General features: G+C 36.8%; 1 protein-coding gene across 3 annotated transcripts in view; it reads left to right on the forward strand.

Annotated features, from left to right (window-relative positions):
* The window catches only part of LGR5 (leucine rich repeat containing G protein-coupled receptor 5), a 91,969-nt gene that overhangs the window by 65,416 nt on the left and 11,038 nt on the right, over window positions 1-15,515 (forward strand). For all 3 annotated transcript variants that reach the window (XM_038164888.2, XM_038164891.2, XM_072034948.1), the window contains 10 exons: window positions 445-516; window positions 2,987-3,055; window positions 5,131-5,202; window positions 6,012-6,083; window positions 6,188-6,256; window positions 6,386-6,457; window positions 9,234-9,299; window positions 9,510-9,581; window positions 10,516-10,587; window positions 12,529-12,654. In XM_038164888.2, the coding sequence (XP_038020816.1) occupies window positions 445-516; window positions 2,987-3,055; window positions 5,131-5,202; window positions 6,012-6,083; window positions 6,188-6,256; window positions 6,386-6,457; window positions 9,234-9,299; window positions 9,510-9,581; window positions 10,516-10,587; window positions 12,529-12,654 (762 nt within the window). The remainder of the gene's footprint in view (window positions 1-444; window positions 517-2,986; window positions 3,056-5,130; window positions 5,203-6,011; window positions 6,084-6,187; window positions 6,257-6,385; window positions 6,458-9,233; window positions 9,300-9,509; window positions 9,582-10,515; window positions 10,588-12,528; window positions 12,655-15,515) is intronic.

Raw genomic sequence — 15,515 nt, forward strand, 5'->3', positions numbered from 1 at the left:
TTCCTGCTTTATGCCATCCTCTCTAACACCCCCTGAATATACGTCTTCCATATATACCGCTAACACAGCTAACACTCCCCACAGTTCTTAAGGCAACATGTTAGTTAACAACTGGTGAGAATATGTCTCCAATTTCACAGTATTTAATATGCAAACCTCATCCTAGACCTTCAGGATATACCCTTCTTAGACCATCTAGGTGGTTGTAAAAGAAATCCCATGTACGGAATGAAATTGAAGCCCTCATGGGTGGGGAGATGTCAGGAGAAAGGGGGAAGGGTTGGCGAAGGTGCCTTCTCTACATGCTCTTGCAAAAGCATGACTTGCATAGAATCAGTGCATGCCTGAAAATAAGTTTCTTTTGACTGAAGCATCAAAATGTTTTGCTTAAGTCCACTGTGTGTAGTGTGCTTTCCTGACTGTGTGCTTAATGTTCCCCTGCAGACATCTCCATAACAATAGAATCTACTCCCTGGGAAAGAAATGCTTTGATGGGCTCCACAGCCTAGAGACTTTGTGAGTTGACCTCTTATTTGTTTCCTCTTTTTTTCAGTGTTTTCATTAATATTCTGAAAGAATAAAAAATAGCCTAAAAGCTAAACGTGGTTTTTGGCTTGCCTAATCGCTACAGGATCTAAATGATGGTTTACAATGACTCTATACAGCAAATCCTATTTTTTACTATTAAATTAGTTTGCCTTTTTAATAATCATTGTTGATAAATTGTTGAAAGGACATTTGAGAACTGTACTGGGCATTCAAAAAGAAGTGCCTATTCATGAACAATTATGTTTGCCTAGATTAGTACTATTTATTTGTCTTGTTCAATCAATAAAGCTAATAGCTAGATTGGGAAACCATCTCAATGGAAATGTTTACCATTAAGAAACTGTCTCATCGTAGAGGAGGATTTTATTTTTCTATCCCTGGAAAAAGAAAAAGTGCCAAACAGCCAAGTTATGTATGTTTTGCAAGGGAAGAGAGGAACATTTCAATTGTATCCGTTTTTGTCTTTAAAGAGCTCTGATAAAGAGCAGCGCTTGTAAAGATTCAAATTGCCTCAAGTTTTTGCCATAGATGAGTGAACATGTTGTCTGCTAGAGCAGACAACGGAACCCAAAAATGCTACAGGGACAGTAGACCTGTGCATATCTTTCCATCTGCCACTTTCTGCACTCAGCTGAATCCTTTCCAGAGATTTTAGAGATTTCAGCCAACCAGAGCAGAGCATAAAAGGCCTGGTTTGAGAAGCAAAGTATCAAAACTGAATAATGCTGGTCTAGGGGTAACCATTTTCTTTATCATCCACAGAAGTGTGTACTGCTCATTTTTGTATTTTCATAAAATAAGAAAACAAGAAGTTTTTGCCTTTTTTTTTTTTTTTTTTTAATCCCTGGTTTCAGTTGCATCGATCCCTTAAAACTGGATTGCAGTTTTACAGTTTTGATTTTTAGCCTGCTGTGAGTTGAAAGGAAGTCCCTTAGTGTAGCACCGGAAAGGGGGACAGGAAAGGAAAAAGGAAAATGTAATAGTTTGTTTTGTTTTTACAAATGAGATTCACATGGCACTTGGTCAAAAATGGAGAAAAAAAGAACAATGGAATAAGTAATTGCAAAGCCAGTCCCAGCCACCTGGCATGAAAGAGGCAAAAACACAGAGGACAATCATGAACCTGGGAATATGTGTAGGTGCAGCCACTTTGCTGTGATAGGAGAATGCAGCACTTGCCCCAAGTGCAGTAATTGTGTACTGTATAGACCAGTTTCCAGACAGTTTCAAGCTAATCTAAAGAGATCTCAGTGTAAACGATGGACGCCAGCTTTAAAATCATTTGTTTGCATCAACGCATAGGTCTGGAAATCACATATCACTGGAGGGCAAAACCAAACCGTACACGCCTGTAATCTCTTTTTGTCAATAAGCAGGAGAGAGAGATTTACAAGCAGGAAGGAAAGCCTTGTTGAGTTCAGACAGCAGTTTCCTGCCTGCATTACTTCAGCCTGATACTATTTCAATTTCAATCTATTGTAAACCATGATTTGTGTTTTGCCCATTCAAAAAGGCTTTTACTCAAGTTTTTCAGATGGCATTCCTCACAAAGCAGTACTCAGGGAGCATCGCACTAAACAGGCACATCTCAGTTTTAGTTTCAGGTGTCTCCTGAACGCTGAAGGATGCACATGTCATGCTCACGGCAGAAGTATGCTAACAGACCATTCAGTTTACCAGAATGAAGTCTAATTGCCACTGCAGCATGAGCAGTTCTTAAAGCAGAGGTTACTATCCTAGCTAAACTACTGTTCCTACAATGTGTGTGGTTAGAAACATTCTCCATATGAACACTGTCAAGGCTTAAAATTAACTATATAGTTAATGATAAAGTTGAACTAACTGTATGTTTTCCCACTTGTTTTAGTCAGAGGAAGATTTCTTTTTACCTTCCAAACTCCAGTATCTCCAATTTCTTGGTCTCACAGACCATGAAAAGTGCATCAGATGAAAGAAAGACTCAAGAGTTAAATCTAAGTCTTGAAAGACCGAGTCAGAGGCAAATGAAACCTTAATAAAGAGATGTATTAACTGCATAAAATTCAGCTCACCGTGCAAATTTCTTGAATATTCCGGGCAAGAGTTTTGTTTTGGTTTGGTTTGGTTTTTATTTTTTCTGTTGATAATTTCCAAGTTATAATAAGTGATTTACAAAAGAGCAGATCCATTAGTAGCATCTGAATCCACTTTTGGCTTTTTCATTGCTGAATAGATAGAATACAACTGAAAATAGGATGCTGATAGAAAAATAGGAATGAAAATGTGCCCTAAATAGAGTCTGTTAGAAAACATCCATACACTTCTGAGGATTAATTGGCTTTTGCCTGTATGTACTTATTCAATGAATGGAAGATGATATTTAGTTACAAATGCTAACAAGTCTATGTTATCCTTAATGCAGTGCATAACCCCAATAATACAATCTGTTTTCACACAGAGATCTAAATTACAACAGTCTGGACGAGTTCCCCACTGCTATCAGGACACTAACAAACCTAAAAGAATTGTAAGTACAGAAGTACAGCACTTATATTAGGAAGGAGGATGTTTTGTCTAGTGTGTGACTGATTCTTTTTTAATGTTGGTGATTTTATCAGTAATCCTTAAAAACTCATTATTCTAGGAAGAACCAATAAACATGCCAACATGCATAAAAGATAATTCTCAGCATACAGTTTAGAGCATACAAGTTCTGAAAACTTCTATATTACATTGTACAGTAGATTTTTTTCAGGAACTTCATCGTTGGAATGCCGTGAATAATAAACACAATTAATTCATTTCAAGTTCCAAACACAACAGTTGTTTTTTTTTCAAGCAATCCAAAAAAAACACTATCTGATAGTCTAAGAAAAAAAACATGGCACTCTTACTGGCCAATCAGGTTTAGATGCTATCTGCCATCCCTCCTGCACCATTAAATTAAAACAATTTCTTTTCACTGTAAATACTCCTTTGTAACATTGTAAACAAAACACTTCTGGATGCACAGACATAGTTTCCGTAAAATAATGTCAACAATGAAAAGAAACCAGCCAAGTTTGTTGTAAGAAACAGCTGAATTGTAAAAGAATGAATGAAATATTCACACATTGTACACACAATGTACACAACGGTGTGTATGTTCAGAATTCTTTCCATGTGAAGTATTTACCACATTACCGGTACCATCAGCATAGAGATTTACAAAAACTAGGTAACATAGCAATTGGACGCAGTTGTAGCACTGTTGCATTGCAAGATGATGATAAAGCCACTTTAAGTAGCGACCTGGGATTTTTTTCCAAAGCAGGGAATCCTCAGGTAGCATTGACTCCAGCTTGGTATCTCCCATGCTAGTCAGGAGTGTGGCTCTGGAGGAGGTCGCCACTGGTGAGCAGGGTATATCCCTGGTGAGCAGTGCCACAGGGCATGGGATCTCTTCCAAGAAGCTCAGAAGCTCTGTAGACCCTATTTTGCAGAAATTCACCAAAATCTGCTCTTGGCTGAAGTCAGAGTAGTGATAAGGGGCTAGACAGTGCCCTGGGAAGTACTCATGCCGTTTGCTAAGCTTTTGTGCCATGCAGGGAATCCCAGTCAATACAGCCACAAAACCAGTCTCTTTGCTGGTCCTAGATGAAATGGGATCCTCATATTGCTTGGATTCTGCATCTGTATGGATGCAGCTTTTATTGCATGCAGAAGAACAAGGCATTCAGAGCCTTGCAGCGTCTCATCAGCAGTAGCATGATGACTAAACAAGTGAAACCAGTAATGTGGGACCTGTCCAAGTAATGACCAAGTGTGCTTGCATCAGTGAACAATTTGAGGCTTTCTAAATGTATAAATTTAATCTGGGAAGCCTTTTTCATACCCGACTGAACTAATGGAAGTTTCCCACACAAATCATCATTGTTCTTTTGAAACCTTAGTTGTTTCTTTTGTTTTTCACAATGGAGAATTACTCATATGAATAAAATCCAGTGATTAATGATGAGACAAAGATTTGGTCCTCTATCCAGCAGTCACAACTACATAGGATAGTTTGTTCATGTCCACATCTAAAATACTTCAACAGAAAGTTGGTTGTGGGAGACTTAACAATATAATGTATAAAATCATTTACTTGACAAATTTGTGTAATTCATTATTATCTCAGAAAAAAAAAATAGTTGCAGTTTAACAAGCACAGGGGGATGTATATATACTGTTTTATTGATATTTATTTATTTTCAATATTTCATTGTTAATTGTATTATTTCATGTGTGTATATTTACATTACATACAGATACATTCATACATACATAACATACAGCTACAAAGTACTGTTTCCTGCTGTGAACATCTTAATTTTAAAATGCCATTTTGTTGTTTACTTTATCTGAATGGCACTCTCATTTAGAAAAGTGCAGAAGTCTAGCTATTTCTTTGCTTTTCTTTTGCTTTTGCTTTTTCAGTTCTATCTTACCCCAGAAAACAAGGATATACCCTTACACACAAACACTTTCCTTATTACAAACAAAAAACAATATGCATTGTGAATACAGATTGTGCCTTCACAATTTTTTTCTTTACTGTGTAAACCATTTTTTCTTTTGTAGGGGATTTCATAGCAATAACATCAAATCAATACCCGAGCGTGCATTTGTGGGTAATCCATCACTTATTACAATGTAAGTGATAACAGTTTATTCAGTGACTCTTCCTGGTAGAGCATGTGGAACTAAACACCATATTTGTAGCTATTTGTCTGCTAGATCATTTTGTGAGTGTAACATACAATAATGCAAGTGAACAAGCTTCTATCTTTCCAACCTCATGGAAACAGTAGCAGTTTGCATACCCTATTTAAAGGAAGTGAGTACTGCTGCCTTAGCCTTGGCCTTTCAGTTGAACTATTCCTTACAGGTCTCTTAGTTTTACTGGCAATGTAGAAGATAGCAAAAATTGATCCTGATGGATTCCAGTCTCAATTCCCATGTTGTTTTACATGAGAATACATGAGAACTGGCAAACCTCAGATTAAGAAATTGTAAAACAAATTTAAGAAAAATAGTGACTCATCTTGAGCGGTGTTATTTTATGAGCAAAATCAGCGTGGCTTCAAAAATGCAGTGGAATTCAAATGCTGTGGATGGTCAACCTCATCCAAGTGTGTGAAGTTCTGAGTTCACTTGCTAACTTTGTCTCATGTCATAATGAAGTTCTTCATCTTTGGATTTCATTGTTTGCAAACCTGGGAGAAAGAGGAGATTATTTTTTGGGGGCAGGCTTCTGGTTTTAAATTCAAGGAGACAGACTACTTCAGTATTCAAAATATGGTTGATGGACTTAGGCTAGTGGGTAAGGAAACCCCTGGAGGTGCACCAAATCTGTGGCTGGGAATACAGAGTATACTCACTTGCATATAATATAATCATGTAATGTGTTTTGAATCCTTTAAAATATTTATTATAATGTCTTTTTTGCTCTCTTTTTGCAGACATTTTTATGATAACCCTATCCAGCTTGTTGGAAAATCTGCTTTTCAACACCTACCAGAACTCAGAACTCTGTATGTGTTTAATTTTGTTTTAATTGTCTTTATATGTTGCAGTGTTAGAGCTGTCCCACACATCATTCACCACAATTATATTGAAATGATGTTTTAAATTCTAGGACTTTAAATGGTGCTTCACAGATAACAGAGTTTCCTGATCTGACTGGGACTACAAGTCTAGAGAGTTTGTAAGTGCTAAAGCAATATTTTTTCTTTGTTTTATATTTTTGGATACTATTTTTTTTCTAAAGAATGTTGTAAAAAATTGTTTTACAATTTCTAAAAAATAATATGTTTTTTATAAATGTTCTCAACAGGACCCTCACAGGAGCACAGATCACCTCTCTCCCCAAATCAGCTTGTGACCAGTTACCTAATCTCCAAGTTCTGTACGTTTCAGTAAGATTAATAACATTACAGTAATGGAAAAGATTAATGAACAAACAAAATCAATATGATTTTGAAATTACCCAGTCGCTGCTATTTCTGTGTATCACATTAACTGCCTAAGAATTCAGAGCAGGGAGCAATTCCCCACGTTACTCAAAAATACCAGCCTCCAAAAGTTCACAGTCCATCTACCAGTCAGGATTTCCCACACATTGTTGGAAAAGATAATTAATTTTCATATTTTTAGGTCAGCTTAAAATGGTTCTTGATTTTCTTTTAAAAGCCGTAGAGCTATTTTACATGGCCTTACTTTCATTCATTCTATGTCTCCCATAATGTTTTCTTTTCTTTCTGAGGCAGATAACTCAGTGAAGTGAATGGAAAATATAACTGAGTAAGGAGTTTAGCTTTGAGTACTTTTTATGCTTCTCTTTTATTTTCTTTTCCAAACACACATAAGTAGTTGAGTGAAATTTTAATAGACTATTATTTGGCATAGTTGGGGCATACTTCTTATACCAAATATCCAATATTGTTTTAGCTTGGATATGTCCTTGGAGTTTGCTTAATCACTAACGAAAGTAATCATTGTGTCCGCTTCTTTGAGATTCAGCCAACAGCACTTTCCTCTATGTATTACATCACTAGGAATGCATTTGATATTGCTTCTCTGGCCAACATTAAAATAACACTAATTATAACACATTATTTGAATACCAGCTTGGATGTCATGAACATTTCTAGAAAAATTAAGTTTTAGTTGATGGACTCAATATAATCATTTCCAGAATGATAAAAGACAGAATTTCCTGCTATTGCCAGAAGGAAATCTGCACACAGACTTTCTTTTGAGTATGCCCTGTATTATTCAAAAACAATAAATAATCTCTAAAGGGAAGGCAAATAAATACAGTAGCGATTAATAAATTGTACAGTTCATGGAAGAGCAGAAGCCTCCACTGAACATTCACATTCTTTATTTTCAGGTATCACCCAATGTTATTGAAGCTGACATTTAAAAGGCCAGGGAACCAGTTTGACAGCTATGTCATGTACGCAGAGTTGCTTTTTCCCCGTTCCCATCAGACTGGAACAAACATGCCACATCTTACAATGTGTACCCAAGTTCACATTTAAGCTTACAGATGAGTTTTGCCTGCACCAAGTATAAGGGTGTGCTGAACCCAACCAGTTCCTTGGAGACAGTGACCTTTTAAGCAGCCTCCTGGCTCAGTTACTGCAGAACACCCCACTCTGAGACACAAATCCTACAAGCACTGCTTGGAAAGCCAATTTGTTTATCCTACCTAGCCACCAGTGCTTCCAAATGTGGATGAACAAACACAGAGACTTCCTGGGTGCACCTGCAGTAGAGGTATATCTGCAAAGGTAGATTCCCCTCAGCACAGTTAGATACACACTTCAACACAGAGCCATAACTCCTGGCCCTCTGCTTCTGCCAAGAGTCTTATTTATTAACAAAGAGAAAAAAAATCCTCAAATATCTTGTACCTTGCCTTGGTAGCTTCCAGCTCACTTGAACTCTCTGGCATGTCTGATCTGGACCACAGAGTACAAGTGAAGAGCACAGAATTAGGGGCAGTAACATTGCTGTTACAGAAATATGTATTTATTAGTGGTAGCCTTTGTGCACAGTAAAACAGAGTGGAATTCATTAAAATAACACACTGTCATTACTTGCACCACTTTTACAAGTCAAATATAGAATTGACAAAATGCTCCTATCAGAATAGCAATTGTGAAAATAATTGTTTTTTCCAGAAAGTAAATGGGTAGATGTGATCCAGTTTTAAAGGATTTGAAGCAGGAATGATAACAGATTACTCTTTTTGTTGATAATATTTTAAAATTGTGAAAAAAATGGCATTTTTTTGTAATTATAGGTATAAGCTTTTACTCTATATTCTTTCCACCAGCAAAATTCCAATTCAGTTTTCCCCAAACAAGATGTATATATACGATGAAACTATTGAGAGTGGGAAGGGGAGGGGTGTTTGGTTCTTTTCCTTTTTTTTTTTTCCCTCCAATTTCTGCAAATTGCCTGGGCTTGTTTCTGATTAGTTGGATTATACTATAAATCAGTCCAGATGTTTCAGTTATTCTGTAATTTGTTGAGTTTTGGCTCAAGTCATTTTAAGAGTTTTTTTCTCCCATGTAGTGATTGATTTCAAAGTTAGTTCCAATATCTTTAACCACATCACTCAGTTATAAGACATAACAGTTCTAAGGATCAGAGGCAATACTGCTTAATTAAAAGTGTAGAACGGAAAGCTGATTACAGTTCATTGTGATTATTGCCAGAAAAATATAGGATATTCTCTGACAAAATGTGAATATCTAGTACATATATGTATATGTGTATTTAATAGATCATTTAAAATGGTTTAAATATTTGTCAAGTTAAACATGATGAACATGAAGTCTGTGATGCAAAGCCAGTACTCCCTTGAAGCAGACTGCTGATATTGTAAAACACTCAGAAGTCCATGCTTCAGGCAGGAAATTGTCAGACAATGCAAGGAATTTGCAGAAGTAGGATATGGAGTTAATACATCCTACCTTTTCCCCTCATATCTCCTCCTCAGTTAGAAATAAAAATCTGACAGATGAGAGATGATAACTGAGTCCACTCATTTCTATTCTCCTGTAAAAACAAGCTATTTTAAATTGAGCATGAAGAGACACAAGGAAAGGAAATCTTTTTCTTTTCACGTTACTTTAAATATTAATCTTTTCTTCTCTTGTGTATTACAGGGATCTGTCTTATAATCTGCTGGAAGATTTACCCTGTTTTACTGCATGTAAAAAACTTCAAAAAATGTAAGCTTCAAACTATTCTAAAATGCCTAACAAGAGTCATCTGTATACAAATTTGCTTGAGCATCATTAATTTGGTTACTGCTGAACAATTTGACATATCCCAAATACATACCCTTACAATGCACCAAAGTGGATCATAAATAGTCTAAAATATGGTGGAGTATCCTCCAGGTGCCTTGTAAACTAAGGAAATTCTTATTGCTATTTCAGTGACTTGCATCATAACGAAATTGATGAAATCAAAGCAGACACATTTCGGCAGCTGGCTGCTCTTCGTTCTCTGTGAGTACAGCCCAAGCAGTGGTTCACTTGAGTTCTCAAAAGCATGGGGCTATCTATGTCTGTCCACTGTTTGCCCCAAAACATCCTTGTTTCTATTTTTCCTTGCTTTGATCTTTCATCCGTTAAGTCATAACTGTGAAAGCAGAATAAACACTGTGAAGCTTAGCATCTGCAGCAATGAATTCAAAGATGTAACTTCCAGCTATAAAAGCTGTTGTTACTTGTGAACATTTCTGACAGAAGTGGAGAGAGATCCTGAGCCAAAACTAGCATCTATGGCAGGTTCACGTAAGAATCATCTCTAGGGAGCATGAAATCTCTATAGAGAACACTGTTCTCTATAAAGAAGAACAATAAGAAATAGATTTCAAACTTGTATGTGTTTCTGGTATTCACATAGAGACAGTGGAATAATTTTGTTGGGAAATTACTTTGATAAGTGTTTACTTTTTTAAGTTTTTGAAGAATTAAACCCATCATTTTAAAAAAAAAAAAATTAGTTACTTGCAGGTTTTTTTTTCTTTATTATTATTTTTCAGGGGTGGTGAAGATTGTTATTAAGAAATTAAGCCTATTGACAATGGATTTGCTGTTCCTAGTCATGTCATAAGGGCCTCTTAAAAGTTGTCCATATACACCACTCCTCTTTCTGCTGCTTTGGGAAACAGTGAAGCAGGCTGAAAACAATAAAATTGGATTGTAAAAGTCATTAAGTTTTAGAGAATGTTGTCACCTTAGTAACTAACACCATTAACTGACTAACATAATTTGAAAAAAATGTAAAAAGTTTTTGCAGTTTGAGATATGTAGAAGTTTATTGAAAATATTTGCATGTAATTAATACCTTTTTTATATTTAGGCACCCTAATCAAGTGTATGAAAACTTCCATATTCACTCAGCGGGTATGTAATTTTCTACTCACTTTTCTTGTAGGGATTTAGCTTGGAACAAAATTAAAATTATTCACCCCAATGCCTTCTCTTCTTTACCATCTCTGATCAAACTGTAAGTATTTATATGTCTTTTACATTTAAATTTTCACATTTTTCTTGCAAGAACATGCAAATTTTGTAACTTGGTGCCCCACTCAGCAGAACTTGAGGCTTTCTGTATTCTAATCTTCTGATCTGTTGAATCCATTTCTATATGTCTGTTTTCTTGTACTTCACTAACTCCCATAGGTATTATGGTGAAGCGTCATGTACCAGAGCGTAATCACAGTGATTTGGGCTCTAAGAAACATGTCAGTCTATCTGCCTTGCTTCTCTGCATTTGTTAGTAGTTCAGTCTCTATCAGCAGCGATACAGATACCTTACTAGTCCTATACCAAGACTAGGGATCTGGATTCAAAATGAAATTAGAAACATTTTCCAGTAAGCATCTTTATTTCACTGCTTCTTCTTTGACGGAATAGTTTTTCTTCCTTAGTAACTTCAGCCAGAGAAGTTAGTGGTCAAAACATCAGAATCCAAATTGTGTATGCCTTATTCACAGGCATCTCTGTCTTTAAAAACTTCTTCCTGCTTCCCACTGTCATTACAATACCTCGTCAAGGTGAATCCCTGAGGCAGTGGATGTGTGGGGAAGACATGAAAGAAAATTCCTCTGGAGTCATCCTACTCCAAAGTTGTTCACAAAGACATACAGATAATCCAGTAGTTGGAGTTTAGTCATGGGAAACATGCATTTGGAAAAAAAATTTTGTTAATGGAAGAAACCTCCCCTCTGAATGGTGCAAAATCTCCATGAGCAGAATATTGTCTATGGCATCCCTTTTTGGGTTCCTCCTCAGCGCTTTCTTGGAGAGGAATGGGTGAGGGAACATCATGCTGCCAGCAATAAATTCTGCATTTGTTCAACAGTACCAAACAGTCACACAGAAGTAAAGAAAAAAAGCCTTTGAACACACAGACTAAACCAGTGTACTGAGTGTTACCTGCAACGCTAGTCTGTAGCCCTGGACTGACTGAAGTCAGTGGTGGTTTTTGCCTTTTCGGCAGGACCAGAATTTCACCTTTGGTATTTAACTGTGTTGTGAGCAGTGGGACACACGCATGCACAAACACAATACCAGAAAATGTAGAAGACCAGTGAATCAACATACCTCTTACTTTAAGACTAGACCTTTAAATTTAGATTGTCCTAGAGACAGGAACTTTACCATCCACACTTGAGCATAAAAACATTTCAGCAGCATCGGACTCCCCTTCTTTCTCCTTTTTGAGCATTAACCATCTTACATATTGCAGTTTAGATTAGTATGAAGAGAACTGAAAAGACTTATACAATAAATGGAAGGGAGGGAGAGTAATAGAGAACAGAATACATCTGAACTTCCCTCTCTTTGATTACTTTACCATATCTCCTTGATCACAGTCACTATGTCATTCACCTGTTTTACTTTGCCAAGTCATGTGTCTGTATTCATCTGCATTTTCTCAGCTCCTCAGACAAACCTTAGCATAGAAGTATCACCTTCACTCTCTCCAGCCCAAACCTGTCCTCCTCTAAAACACACTTCCTCCTCATACACCTGAGCTCCTCCTTGTGTAGATTTCAGATCAGCCATGCTCTCTCGTATTCCACTGATTTTTTTTAGGGTGGGGGGAAATTGTTCTGGTATTGGCTCCCTCTAATTCAATACTCTAATTATTTTTAAACTCATTTGATGGTCTCTAAACTTGTATTTTAATTCTTGGAGTCAAAATTTGACAACAAAGATTATTCTTAGTGAAGTGCTAGGTATATACCCTTAGCTTTGTGCTAGAAACATAGGTGTATACTCCTAGGTGTTGCTGCAGCTTTGCTTTGCTGACTGGGGCCTCTATAATGTATTCAATTTTTATCAATTTAGAATAGTATACTCTGTTTTTCCAACATGACTCTTCTAGCACTGAAGAAAAAAATGAGAACCTGTAAGCTGATTTTTATTTGCTGTTATGCAGGGATGTGTCATCCAACCTTTTGTCCTCTTTTCCTGTGACGGGGCTACATGGTTTAACTCATTTAAAATTAACAGGAAATCATGCCCTACAAAGTTTGATATCATCTGAAAATTTTCCAGAACTCAAGTGAGTATATCATTAAAACTAATAAGCCACATTTGTGTTCATGTGCAGTGGAAGGTGTGTCAGTGTGTAAGGCATGTTGCTTCGTATTGTCAGTCTTTGATCTGTGGTATTAAAACTAAAGCAAATATGATAAAAATGATAGAGTTATTTTATTATGCTCACTTTTAACTGAAGAACTATGAAGTGTTTTGAAATATTAACCCCAGTACTTGCTTAATATGAGCCACATCTGCTTCCTGGTGATATGTTTCAAAAGCTGTTAAAACAATATTGCTAGCAGCTTAGTGATATCTCCTTCTACTGGACTGTGCTTACAGAACCTCCCTTATATTTAGTGAGAATTCAGTAAATATCAAGAATATACTCCTGAAGTTCCAAAATACTTTGCCATTTTTGTTTCAAGTACAAATGAACATTATTTCTTTCCTGTAATATTTGATTAAGATAATACTTTACTGTTATTACTTAAATACTTTGATGCTAATAATTTGTTGATGGATGCTCTATGATAGACAAAGGAAATAATCTCTAGAGATTATTTGAAGCTCTGCCAGTCACTGGATGACCATAGGGAAGTCACAGTAGAGCATTTTGCCTCTGACTTCAGGATATTAGAGAGTATCTCCTAAGTCCCCCTTGATTTTATGTTTTAGTTGGAGGATGCCAACTCCAAAATATATTTTTCCCTCATTTTAATGTAAAAGATATTGTAATTTTTGAAACAATTAAACAGTGTGAACATAGTGAGAGAATCACAGAATGGTTGAGGTTGGACAGGATCTCTGGAGGTCATCTTGTCCAACCTCCTGCGCAAGCAGGGCCACCCGAAGACAGTTGCCCAGGACCACATCCAGACAGCCTTTGAAGGTCTCCAAGGAAGGAGACTCCATCCTCATATCCTCACTTGATTTGGCTTTTGCACTGGAGAAGTTCCATAAGTCATAATAGGCAAACAACTCAAGGAGACATGTTACTGATGAAAAGGACTGGAGTGTTTGAAGATATAAATAAGGCAGTCATAAGTAGAAGTAGGGAGATGATTTAATGTTTGCATACAGCACGGGAAGGATCCACACTAGAGTACTTCTGTGATGGTATGTTAATATAAACACAGAGAAGAGCTGCAAAAATGGTTCAAGGGTTAGGAAACAGTGCCTTAAAAGACTTAATAAACCCAATGTTTGTAGTTTGTCACAGAGGAGATTGGGCAGTGACTTGATCACAGCATATGAAACTACTTCATAACACAAATGTTCAAAGCACTAGAGGCCTTACATAAGTCTTCAGATGAGTCTCAGAGGTCAAGAAGCAAGTATCATAAAAAGTTGTGCATGTCTGAGGCTGAGCTTCTGCCAGCTTTTCTTCTCTCACTGACTGTCTACCTGTTGAGGCAAGTGACACTTCTAAAATGCCTGAATTTCTTAAAAAGAGTGTAAAGACAAAAAAAATCAATCATTCTAGACTAGCAAATCTATAGTAATATTTATACCATAGCCTAATGGCATAAGAAATCCTGCAGTGGTCCTAGAATAATCCACTATTCAACTGAATCGGGTACAAGTTAGATTTTTAATTTTTTTTTTTAATCAAGTTATGTTTTGTATGATTTTTCCACCAAATTATGTACATTGCTAAAATGCAACTACAGTGTAGTTATTCTGCACAAGTAATTAAAAAGGATGTCAGACAATAGCTTAAGTTTTTTTAAAAAAAGTTATTAAAAGTATGACTGATATATCTAGAGCTGATTAACATCTGTAAGAGCAAATGATATCCAGTCAGGAGAGAATGGGGTAAAATCTTAACCTGGAGTCTGTAGGACTTCTACATTTTAATGAAGCCAGGACTTCACACAGGATCACTGCACAAACAGTACATGAAGCACCAAACTTGAACAGAGATCTAAAACAAAAAGTAATTTCACCCTTTGTAATTGTTGGAACTAGACATTGGTTACAACATTAAAGACAAATTCCTGTACAAAAGCTGCCTGCTCATCTAAATAGGTCACTGCTGTTCAATACACAAACACATCAAAGAGCTGAGCATCCTCTGCCGCACCTCCAGCAATGGCACAAGAATGCTCACAGAGCCGAGCCCAGCTTGCTATAGCAAGCTAGGAGGAAATAAAGTCAGTCTGCCAACCACTCCTTCCTTCTTTATCTGATGCTTTGATTCAGTGCTGTAAAGAATTCAGTGACTAGCTCCGTCCATTGTAACTGTGCATTCCCGTTCACCTTTGTGAGGTGCAAAACAACCTTGTGTACCCTGCTGCTTAATCTAAAAACAGAAATAGAGGCATTCCTTGCTGCAGGGAAAAAAAAAAAACAAGGGTACAGATACCATCAGTAAGATAAGCAGTATATAAAAAATAAATTTAGACGATGTTTCTACAAGACTTTAATTTGACAAAGTCCAAATCTAATCACCCACATCAAATAAAACTAGCCATAGAAAGGACTGTTTCTGGCACTGTATGGCTGAGAGTTGCCTTTGTTTCTTAATGTTAAAACTAGCTGAAAGGAACTCCTCTTGTCACCAGGAAGATCTGATGCTAGTTTCTCTGCATTGCAAAGTATATTCTGTCTAGTATGTTCTGATCCCACTCACTCTGTGCATGTGTGCTTTACACGCAAATTCAGAAGTATTTGCCAATTTGGGATCTATATGTATAACCTGGTAACCTGGGGGGGTAGGAGTGTGGAGGGGAACTGTTCAGGTTTAACAAAGGATGCTAGAAAGTCCTACAGAGAGGATAAGAAATGGGAATCACAATACAAAAAGGGTGTTGAGGTGATGACGATGACAAAGCTGGTAGTGGGGCTGGCAGGTGTGTCCCGTAAGGGCAGGCTGAGGTCCTT

Source organism: Anas platyrhynchos, chromosome 1 (genome assembly GCF_047663525.1).
Source record: "Anas platyrhynchos isolate ZD024472 breed Pekin duck chromosome 1, IASCAAS_PekinDuck_T2T, whole genome shotgun sequence".
NCBI lineage: Eukaryota > Metazoa > Chordata > Aves > Anseriformes > Anatidae > Anas > Anas platyrhynchos.